Genomic DNA, 12137 nt, shown 5'->3' on the forward strand with positions numbered 1-12137 from the left:
TCATAAAGCACACAAGGAACCCCGTTTGCTCCAGAAGGGGCTCGGGCACCATGTTGTTACGTCACCACTGGACGGAGAGGTCCTTCATGTTGGATTGAATGAGTGTGACTCACTGAAGCGTTATAAGTGAGTGGTTGTCACGGTATGTGATATGTGTTTCTCTGCTGCAGAGTGAGACAGATGAAGGCACAGTTCCCAAAGCTGCTGCAACGGTGTTTATGTGAAGGTGATGAAGACCTTGATGTGGGTTATTCTAATGTTTACATGAATGCTTCACCCTTAAAAACTATTCTTGAAGGAAACTTGCAAGCCTCCACGGTGAACTGCAAATTATAAAAAGAGTAATTGGTATACAAATGTCCATTTGAAGTATTCCTTTCAATAGTCCAAACAGACGTTTTCTGTCTGTTTATTTTCTCCATTACCAATTTGTAACCTCATGACGAGCTTGAATCTCGTTTTTTGGGGGGGATTTGCAGTTAACGTCTATTTCCTGCACTTGATTCTGCGCTCATACTCTCCAGCCTGATGAAAACAGACCAATCGGCGGTCATGGTGACCATGTTGCCTTGGTAACACAGTCTCTGTGCGTATATCATGTCCAAACAGGCCAACAGTAAGCCGGAATAGTAGAGCAGAGGCTACGGGCTCATACATGTGTGTTGTTTCCTGAGGCTGCAGAGAGATGTGTGTCTCTCGTAGAATATGTGAGGGAGGTTTCTGACCTCTGTAGCCCCGAATTCCACTGAGCTTGCTTTTTGATTCAGAGCTGGACGAGGCCTCATCCACTGAGTGGAGAACAAATATCCTGCTATGTAAATGTGGCATTCTTTATAAAACATAGGATCCCTCCCCCTGATTCCTCCATCTGGGTGGGAGACAGTGAATAAGTAATGCTTGTCCCACCGTCATTACCACCACTGAGGTATTGTTAAGCAGGGCCCTGAAACCCCTCCCACTGCTCTCAGTGACCTACAAACGGGTGAAGTTAGTGAAAGTTCCCTCCCGCACTACAAACAACAGTCGCACAATGCCCACCTTTTTTGCCACCTGAAAGAGGAGGAATAGTGTGAGAGCACCGTGTCCTTCTAGTGTGGACGACCGGTCAACAAAGTCTGTGTCTGAAGTGTGTGTGACTAATCCGTTGATGGCCTGTGTGTGTGTCCACCAGGATGAGGTGGACAGTCAGAATCCAGTGTTAAGAGACAACCATCAGCTCCATGAAGAAGTGAGGGGCTGGCTCAAAGACCAGAAGGTGCAGGAAATTTTTATGCAAGGTAAGCTTTTCACCACGCTCTTTCATGTCTCTCCTCTGTAGACGTCTTCGTCACAATGTACGGCGTTTAACTCTTTAATTTCTAAGCTCGCTGCTGGATCCAGTGCACCTTCCAATACCAGGAGCCCGTCGTGAAGTTTGATGTGTTCATCAGCGGGACAATAACTCCATGTTTCCTGTTTCCTCCAGGTCCCTATTCACTGAATGGCTACCGCGTGCGTGTGTACAGACAAGACTCGGCCACCCAGTGGTTCACTGGCATCATTACACACCACGACCTCTTCAGTCGAAACATGGTCGTTATGAATGACCAGGTATGACACACACACACACTGTTCTCTCAAATGTGTGTGTACAGTTACATGTGGGCATAGCATAAAATAGTATAATGCACAAAGGGGAATGACAGTGTTCATTTTGCACCCGATGTTGATTTAAGTTTTGTTAATTTTTTTATTTTGGTTACAGATTAGTCATTTGATTTAGTTTAGGTTAGTTAATGTGCCGGTGTACTTTTTTGGTGCTTTTGGGAAGTCTCGAACACTTGAGACAATCTTGATATACTGTATGATTCCACAGATGCAAGCAGGTTCTTGAGTTGTTAACTACTTTGTGTGTCAATTAATTCTCTTCAACGTTATCATTTGACGTAGCTTTTAACAGCTAGTGTTCTGCCACAGTCTTCTCTGACTAAATGCCCACTGTGACAGTGAGACGGACAACCTTCACAACCAGGAGGTGTTCACATGTGTAAAGTGAATCTGGTGTGTGTTCAGGTGCTAGAACCTCAGAACGTGGATCCCTCTATGATCCAGATGACCTTTCTGGACGACGTGGTCCACTCCCTGCTGAAAGGAGAAAACATCGGCATCACTTCCAGACGGAGGTCACGATCCAGCCAGAACAACAACTCTGCCCACGTGAGTACACACACACACACACACACACACACACACACACACACACACAGCACTAGTAACAGTTGACAGTAGTACTGAAGCGGACGAACACATTAAAAAATATGTTGACATATTTAACTCTTGTCTGTTCGCTGTGTTATGTATTAATAATGCATAAAAATACAACACAGAGAAATGAAGACAATACAAATGTTACACACAGAATTGTCACATCAAGTACTTTATGAAAACGTCAGTCAAAAGTTGGCGATTGCGTGATATAAAACGTTTTGAGATAGAAGTAATATTCAGAAAGAAAACGCTGACCTTAAATCCAAATTAAGACTCAGATTAAGCATAAACCTTGTACATCACAAATGAAAAATGTGAACATAATGGAAATAGTAAACAAAACAGGAGATGGTTTATTTTGGCCTGAAAATAAATCTATAATAACGTTAATAAGCACAGTTAAATATAATGTTGGTGTCCCATCACAAGCTAGATGTTCTAAAGCTTGAAAACAGAGCTGAGAGGAGTCTGCTTTTCTGTCCGACTACATGAATTACAATGTGCTGAAAGGTTATTATGGAATTGTTTGCCCAATGACGCCATAAATATGCTCCCTGCCACAGCTTTAATGCAGTCACAGCTACATTTGTAGCTGTGACTGCATTGTAGTTGAATGGAGGTATATGATGACTAGACAAAAAATCCATTCAATACTTTGTGCTGTTGTGTGGGCGACAGGACAACGGCAACATGAACCCATGACAGGAAGACCAACACATTTTCACATATTGTGTTACACATGTGAACTACTAATTCGGCCATTTATTTTCATGATCCGTTAATCTGCTGATTGTTTTCTGGATTCATTGACTCTGCTATAACATGTCAGCACATGTTGTTGAACCATAACTGTGGTCATATAAGATTCCTTCTTACAACTGTTTTGACCCATGTCTGCCGTCTCGTGTTTTTGCTTTTGTAATGAAGAGAACTCTGAAGTAAAATATGTCCCTATGAGCTTTTTGTTTAGCTTTACATTAAAACTCACAGCGCACTGGTTACCATTATGCTCCTTTCATGTCGCGGTGACGTCAGCAAAACACTATTTAGTACACTATCGGCATGATGTCACATATGGAAGGAGCTTATTGGTCGAACCAGTCCACTGACACAGTCTCTCCTTGTACCGCATCTACTTTATATGCATTTCATTTGGTTATTTTCTCTTTTGATCTGTTTTGTCTTGTTGTTGTTGATGCATTAAAGATGGCGGGAGGGAGACCCGGCGGGACCACTGGCAGCACTCAGGTAACACACACACACACACACACACACACACACACACATTCCACAATACACTACATTTAGTGTGTATTGTAGCAGCTGACAGACATGAACTTTTTTTGTATTGGCACCATATATGGTCTGAGGTGTCACATCGTCAATAACGTGAGGTGCAAATTGGTTCTGTCCTCACACAGTCAGTGGTTATTGGGGGTGAGCCATTAGTTAAGAAATTAATCCTAAGTAAGAAAATATTAGAAAATGGGGTCTGACAGTAGCTTGGATTCACACTGCCAAATGTCTGCCATAACCTGTAGATGAGATGTCAAAGTGAAGTACTAAGTGTTAGTATTAAAAGAGCCAAACCTCCTGCACTACCATCTTGTGGTGTGCAGCACAGCATTTTTACACCGTACAAAAAGCTCCATCATAGGTTGGTGTGGTCACAAGTACACACGCCACACCTGGAAATGGATCAGACAGAATGCATGAATGTGACATCAGAGTCGTAGATACCATACTTTCCCTGTATTCATGACACTCATAATGGTTTCTCATTATGCCATATATATACTGTTTCATCTTTCTTAAGTCATGTTGCAATATGATAGTATTTCTGTTCTAGTCCTGTGTTTCATGAGGCAAACTGCTCAGCATTTATCTCTTGATGGCGCTCTCGTAGCCTGCTGTGTGATAGGAGAAAACCAAGTTTTCTAAAATGTAATGTTGAGCAGAGTAGAATGGGTGTAGAGCGTTAGTTCTGTCGCTCGACAAGCTTCCAGCTGCTGGAAGGCTGATATGATCTCGAGACCACATGTTTATTCCCGTTTACATACAACAGGGGAAGGAAAACTTCTGGAATACTTAGGTGTTCTATCGTAAAGGTCCAGTTTGTTGCGTTTCTGGGGATCTATTAACAGAAATGGAATAAAATATTTATAACTATGTTTTCATTAGTGTGTAATCACCTGAGACCAAAAAACTCATTGTGTTAGCTTAGAATGAGCTCTTCATAGAGAGCGGGTCCTCTTCACGGAGTCCACAATGTTTCTACAGTAGCTCAGAAAGGACAAACCAAATGCTGGCTTTTTTATTTTTTTTACAACGCCTCAAGCCCATTGAGTTCTCTGACGCGCTAGTACAACTGTGGTAATGTGTGCCGCAGAGCGCAACACCAGTGTACGGCCAGCCGTTCTCCCTAAAGTGGTGTTATTATGGTATGGAACCACTGTCTGATAAACTAATATGGTTTAATCCAACAGTCCTGTTATACGTCGTCCCGTCATGAAGGTTCTAATGTTCAACTCTTGTTCAAACTAAGTTTAATTTTAGTTTACGCTCATTTTGGAGGCTGCGTTTTCCATATTCACTCCCTGTCATGAAACGGAAGTGATAAAAAAAGGTTAGAAACACCCTTCAGTCATGAAGTCCAGCGGTTGATGTCACCCCCTCTAATTCTGCGTAAACAGCTGGACCAAATCTAGTGTTGGAACGTGGGGGGAACGTGAACTCCTCTCCATATGGACGAGGAGAGGCGGAACACGTCGGCAACCACTTGTTGTATTTCTGATGTACTCTCCTGAACCTCGGCACTGGAGGGGGACTGTGCTCCCTGCTGGCAGATCCAGCTGTTGCCAGTGGAGCTGGCTGAGGTTGTGTGAGGATATGCTGCTATTTTTAGGCTTGTAAACAACTGAGGATGTTCAGGCACTACAGCACCTGTCTCTTTAAGACGAGGTTGGTGGTGGGAAGGTGAACGTCACTGCAGGACCCCAAAAGCATCAGCAGTAGCCCAAACTATGTCCTCCAAACTGACCGTGGAGTTGAATGAACTCTTAACAAGAACAGAACATAGTAACCTTCGCGCAGGGTTTACTGCAGAGCGATTCCATTGGACAGCATTTGTTTGAGCGAGTTGTGTGCAGATAGGATGCATTGCAGGCTTCTCATATTGCAACTGTTGAGGTGTATAAAATAAACTGCTATTCATAGTACTGTCTGCACATCTCTCTACGTGAGCTAACCTACGACTGTTTTTGAAAATATACACTTGCAGAGTCATTACACGCGAGCCCAAGCCAACAGCCCCCGCCCCATCACAACCTCATCAGGCCCCAACCCGAAAGGTTCCCAGGGGACGCTGGCCTCTCAGCAGCAGAGCCAATCGCAGCAAAGCCAGCAGCCCGCCAGCCAATCCCACCACTCGCCCGGCAACAGTGGACGGGAGCAGAGGGAGCAGCGCAACTCTCGCTCGTGCAGGAGGAAAGGATCAGACAGCAGCGTTCCAGAGGAGGACAAGGACCGGAGAGAGGAGTCCACAGGGAGAGGTGAGGATTTAGATACGCTACTCCTCTCCTCCTGATTGGAATGCATAGCCCTTTACATATTTGATGTAGTCAAAAGATAACCTGCTGCATTCAACGAATAAACGTAAAAACCAGGGGTGTCCAAACTTTTTTCACTGAGGGCCACAAACAGAAAAATATACGAAAGTCTGGGCCACTCACTAGAAGTGAGGTATATCGCAAAATGAATCAAATGAAGTAAATTATGGTATATGTGTGTATATGTATATATATATATGTGTGTATATATATATATACATATATATATATATATATATATATATATATATATATATATATATATATATATATATATATATATATATATATATGTGTATGTGTATATATGTGTATGTGTATATGTGTGTGTGTGTATATATATATATATATATATATATATATATATATATATATATATATATATATATATATATATATATATAAATATATATATATATATATATATATATATATATATATATAAATATAAATAAATAAATACGTACGTATATATCCATCCATTATCAGCCGCTTATCCGGGGTCGGGTCGCGGTGGCAGCAGGTTCAGCAGGCCGACCCAGGCTTCCCTCTCACCCGCAACACTTTCCAGCTCATTCTGGGGGATCCCGAGGCGTTCCAAGGCCAGCCGGGAGATATAATCCCTCCAGCGTGTCCTCGGTCTTCCCCGGGGTCTCCTACCAGTTGGACGTGCCTGGAAAACCTCTAATGGGAGGCGTCCAGGAGGCATCCTGACTAGATGCCCGAACCACCTCAGCTGACTCCTTTCGACACGAAGGAGCAGCGACTCGACTCCAAGCTCCCTCCTGATGTCCGAGCTCCTTACCCTATCTCTAAGGGTGAGCCCGGCCACCCTGCGGAGGAAGCTCATTTCGGCCGCTTGTATTCGAGATCTCGTTCTTTCGGTCACGACCCAGAGTTCGTGACCATAGGTGAGGGTTGGAACATAGACCGACCAGTAAATGGACCGGTACAGCGCCTGTTTTATTGCTGCAGCCGCACCGATCCGTCTGTCGATCTCCCGCTCCACCTTACCCTCACTCGTGAACAAGACCCCGAGATACTTGAACTCCTTCGCTTGGGGTAGGCAGTTTGTCCCCACCTCGAGGGAGCAATCCACCGGTTTCCGGCAGAGCACCATGGCCTCAGATTTGGAGGCGCTAACTCTCATCCCTGCCGCTTCACACTCGGCTGCAAAACGCCCCAGTGAATGCTGGAGGTCACAGTCCGAGGAGGCAAACAGGACCACATCATCCGCGAACAGCAGAGAGGCGATCCCGAGACTCCCGAACCGGATCCTCTCCGCCCCCTGGCTGCGCCTAGATATCCTGTCCGTGAAGGTCACGAACAGGACCGGTGATAAAGGGCAGCCCTGGCGGAGGCCAACACCCACCGGGAACGTGTCTGACTTATTACCGAGGATACGAACACAGCTCCTACTGCAGGCGTACAAAGACCGGAAAGCCCGTGCCAACGGGTCCGGCACCCCATACTCCCGCAGCACCCCCCACAAAAACCCCCGAGGGACCCGGTCGAAAGCCTTCTCCAAGTCCACAAAGCACATGTAGACTGGTTGGGCAAACTCCCAGGACCCCTCCAGTAGTCTTGCAAGGGTAAAGAGCTGGTCCACTGTTCCACGACCGGGACGGAATCCGCACTGCTCGTCTTGAATCTGAGGTTCGACAAGCGGTCGGAGCCTCCTTTCCAGCACCCTGGCATAAGCTTTTCCCGGGAGGCTGAGCAGTGTGATGCCACGATAGTTTGAGCACACTCTCCGGTCCCCCTTCTTGAAGATGGGAACCACCACCCCGGTCTGCCAGTCCATGGGCACTGTTCCCGACCCCCATGCGACACTGAAAAGGCGTGTCAACCAAGACAACCCAACAATGTCCAGCGCTTTCAGCATCTCAGGGCGGATCTCATCCACCCCTGGCGCCTTGCCACCAAGGTGGTGGCACCTTGGTGGCAACATGGTCCACTCGGGTTCCATGTCCCCAGCCTCCCTCGGGATTTGTGAGAAGTTCTTCCGGAGGTGGGAGTTGAAGACCTCCCGGACAGGATCCTCCGCCAGACGTTCCCAGTTCACCCTCACTACACGTTTGGGCTTGCCAGGTCTTTCTAGCCGACCCCCCCGCCATCTGATCCAACTCACCACCAGGTGGTGATCAGTTGACAGCTCTGCTCCTCTCTTCACCCGAGTGTCCAAGACATACGGCCGCAGATCAGATGATACGACTACAAAGTCGATCATTGATCTTCGGCCTAAGGTGTTCTGGTAGCAGGTACACTTATGAGCCACCTTATGCTCGAACATGGTGTTCGTTATGGACAAACTGTGGCTAGCACAGAAGTCCAACAACAAAACACCATTCGGGTTCAGATCGGGCATGCCGTTTCTCCCAATCACGCCCCGCCAGGTTTCTCTGTCATTGCCCACGTGAGCGTTGAAGTCTCCCAGGAGAACTATGGAGTCGGCAGGCGGCGCCCTTTCCAGGACCCCTCCCACCGACTCCAAGAAGGCCGGATACTCCGAACTGCTGTTCGGTGCATAAGCACAAACAACAGTCAGAGCTTTACTCCCTGCAACCCGTAGGCGCAGGGAGGCAACCCTCTCGTTCTCCGGGGAAAACTCCAACATAGCAGCGCTCAGCCGGGGGCTCGTGAGTATCCCCACTCCCGCCCGGCGCCTCTCACCCTGGGCAACTCCAGAAAAGGACAAAGTCCAACCCTTCTCCAGGAGCTTGGTTCCAGAGCCCATGCTGTGCGTGGAGGTGAGCCCAACTAAATCTAGCTGGTACCGCTCCACCTCCTCCACCAGCTCCGGCTCTTTCCCCGCTAGCGAGGTGACGTTCCACGTCCCTAGAGCTAGTCTATGCTGCCGGCGATTGGCTCGCCCAGGTCTCCTGCCTGGCTCGCCGCCCGGTCTGCATAGCACCCGACCCCGATAATTCTCCCCGCGTGTGGTGGGTCCACGGGGGGACTACTTTCCCTTGTCCGGGCGAGGTAGCTTTAGACCGTGGGCTGCTATTCATCAGGGTTTTTTGAACCGCTCTTAGTCTGGGCTCTCCCCCGAGACCTGTTTGCCTTGGGAGACCCTACCAAGGGCTGACGCCCCGGACAACATAGCTCCCAGGATCACTGAGCCACTCAAACTCCTCCACCACGTTAAGGTGGCGATTCATTGGAGGAGATACGTGTATATATATATATATTTACGTGTATATATATATATACATATATTTACGTGTATATATATATATACACACACCGCGGTCCGCCAGTTAGTGACCTATGCTATAGAGCGTATTCTTTCCCACTAGATTGTTTTCTATGTACATATATGTGTATGCAACGATGGCTATGAGCCACTAGCTAACATGTTGAGAGCCGTTGAGAGGCAATCGAAACCTAATTTTGAATCTTGCAGCTTTAACTGATGGCATTAATCGGTCCAAATGCTTCTCGACAGTCAACTGTTAACTACACCACAGCTTCCAGATAGAACACATTGTGGTGCTTTAGGCCTCATGGTTCAATCTTTCAATCACTAAACTGTTTGGCTAAAATAATTACTGGGGCAGGACGAGGTCGAGTATATAGAAGCTGTGTTTGAGTCTAAAAGTGGTCCATTTGTTTTCTCTTTAATTTTTCCAGACTCCAAGTCAAAGGCCAAGCAGGTGGTGAACAAACGCAGAAAGGGCGAGGAAGATGAGAAAAAAGTGGGTCTAAAGAGGCTGAAGACTGACATGACCTCTGACCTGTCGGAGAGCAGCGACTCAGAAAACCCACACAACAAGAGGACCGTCCACTCCTCCTGCTCCTCCTCATCCTCATCGTCCTCGTCCTCCTCGTCCTCCTCCTCTTCCTCCTCCTCGGAGCCCAACTCTGAGAACGAGCTAAAGTCTCGCGCCAGTGAAGTGAAACAAAGCCCCGTTTCCAAAAGGGAGGAGGAGAAGAAGCCGCAGCAGCCACCGCCGCCAATGCAGGGCACCAAAATGAACGATTCTTCCCCTCTCATTGGCCGCTTGTCCCCGTGGACGGAGCTTCAGGAAACGGAGGACGGCAAGAAGGGCGTGGTCAAGGAAACGGGCAAAATGTCAACCAAGGAGGAGGAGGAGTTGGTGGCGGTGACGCAGATCACCCAGTCTCCACGACAACAGGCGCCTCAGATGTCTGAGGCAGTCCAGCCCGGCAGTGTGGAGAGCAGCAAGAGCACTGTGAAAGGTACAGGCAGCTGTCATACATGTGCTGATCATCAGGAAGCTTAGTATTCTTATCGTATAATGTGGTTGTTTTTTCTTTGAAGCGTCTTCTCGATCCCAGACACCATCTCTGTCCCATCTCGCCGGCAGCGGTGGAAGTGGAGTCGGCGTGATCGACATCACGGATGAGGCCCAGGCCACGGTGCACCAAGAGAGCTCCGAGGCCGTGTCGGCACTGCTCGCCTCGCAAAAGGCCGAGTCCACGGCCCTCTCCCCTTACCTCCCCCTCAACTCCTCTCCCGTCTCTTCGCCGCCTGTACCGCCGTCTCCCTCGCCGTCGGAAGGAGGCCGCAGGACTGATATTGAGCCGTCCATGCAGCAGCAAGGCATTATGGGAGGTGGCATAACAGCAGCCAGGAACTTAAGCAACAAGATGGAGTTTGCTCCCTCTGAGGTCATCAGGTGAGAACAGAATCAGAATCAGCTTTAATGGCCATGTGTGTTTACACATACATGGAATTTTACTCGGTTTCACTTAGCCCTTCGTACTTATACACAAGGCAGGCTGGAACCAATAGTTCTCTCTGCAGACTTGACGATCCGCTGTTGTCTGTCTCTGTCCTGTTTGGTGGCCGATCCAAACCACACAGTGATGGAAGAACAGAGAACAGACTGGATGATGGCGGAGTAAAGGCTTCAAATAGTGTTGGAAATTGGACTTGGAACACATCGGTCATAAATGCAACCTGTGGGTTCCCAACCTGACAGCTTGTGTTTCATTTGACGGTAATATCAGTTATTAAGGCAAAAGAACGTACTTTCTGTGAATCAACACACATCTCCATAGCTGCAAAGAATATGACCTGCCGAGTTCTTTGCCTGTGATCTGTCTGCTGAGAACATGGAGATGTTTGAGTAGAAATCACCCTCTTATAAGCCCACAGCTCTTTTTTCCTGTCTCCTGAAAAATGGGAATTGTGTTTTTTCAAAACCAAAACTGTGCTATCTCCTCATCCACAGTTCCGATTGAATTCATTTAAATTGCTAAAGTACATTAACCCTTGTGAGAAGAGATTGTCAAGTTATGGCTTTGGACCTATCCGCCTCCCCACTTGATAGGGATTGGTGCATCTACCCGGATTTAAACGGGTTTCACTCAGAATGACGACAAACTTCTTCCTTTTTTCTTTCTCCTTTTATTCTGGAATCAAGCCACTGCAGTCATTTTCATTCGCGCCATACGGCAACGAAAGAGGTGAAAAACCTTTGGAGGGAAAACAGAAAACCCCCATTTCAAATATGCCAGCAAAGAAATCTTTCCAATTTGCACCCGTGCACAAAACCTACCTTCACCACCTACAGATCCCCAGCTGTGCTTCCACCAACATGTACATTGCAAACAATATAACGAGACACCAGACAATCAACCTAAGACAAACTCCCCATTTAACCCCAACGATATCTGTCCCAACCAATTCACCCCTGCACAAGTGAGTGAGCGCGCTGCGGAGCCCCATGACGTCGCTGACGCTCCCACACTGGCGGTGAAAGTGAAAGTCAGTCAGTCAGCGTTCAGAATTTGCCTCTTACCGGCTGCCTCTCCGGACTTGTCGATGCCCCGTTATTGCCGCAGATCATCTGCTTTGTACTCTCTCTTTTTTTTTTTGCTTGCGGCGTTTCCTCCTCCCCTCTTAAGTGCGCCCCGTGGTTATTTCCGGTTCCGTTTTCAATTACTTTGCTTACGACCCACCTGTCCGTTCCTATTTTATGTTTTACTTTCTATTTATCTTATTTCTGCTAGAAAGTCTACACGTTTGACTCGACACCTCCCACTCGATCTTCCCATGGAACCACTGTGAAGATCGCCAACTTTAAAAAGGCAAACTTTGTTGCTCCAGTTCAGCTCTCATCTTCCGGAGATGTTGTCCTGTTCTTCAGCAGGTAGTAAGACAACCAACCGCCTGACGTCTCTGTGAAGGATGGTAGCCTGGATCTTCCCGTTCTGCTTGCTCACGGTCGGATGACTTGCTCTTGCTTCCCTTGTTGGTCTCGTCACAGGAACATTGTAGCTTGGGAAGATTCTGACATTGACGTCCCTCAC

At 47.3% G+C, this 12137-nt stretch overlaps 1 protein-coding gene across 1 annotated transcript in view; it reads left to right on the forward strand.

Moving 5' to 3' along the window:
* jmjd1cb (jumonji domain containing 1Cb) overlaps nt 1-12137 on the forward strand; it is a gene marked incomplete at its 5' end in the record, with an annotated part of 111493 nt that overhangs the window by 72052 nt on the left and 27304 nt on the right. The window contains 7 exons of the mRNA XM_079236979.1: nt 1172-1277; nt 1466-1590; nt 2053-2196; nt 3454-3495; nt 5528-5798; nt 9489-10058; nt 10141-10498. Of these exons, the coding sequence (XP_079093105.1) occupies nt 1172-1277; nt 1466-1590; nt 2053-2196; nt 3454-3495; nt 5528-5798; nt 9489-10058; nt 10141-10498 (1616 nt within the window). The remainder of the gene's footprint in view (nt 1-1171; nt 1278-1465; nt 1591-2052; nt 2197-3453; nt 3496-5527; nt 5799-9488; nt 10059-10140; nt 10499-12137) is intronic.

The sequence above is a fragment of the Taurulus bubalis genome (assembly GCF_910589615.1).
Source record: "Taurulus bubalis genome assembly, chromosome: 2".
Taxonomy (NCBI): Eukaryota; Metazoa; Chordata; class Actinopteri; order Perciformes; family Cottidae; genus Taurulus; species Taurulus bubalis.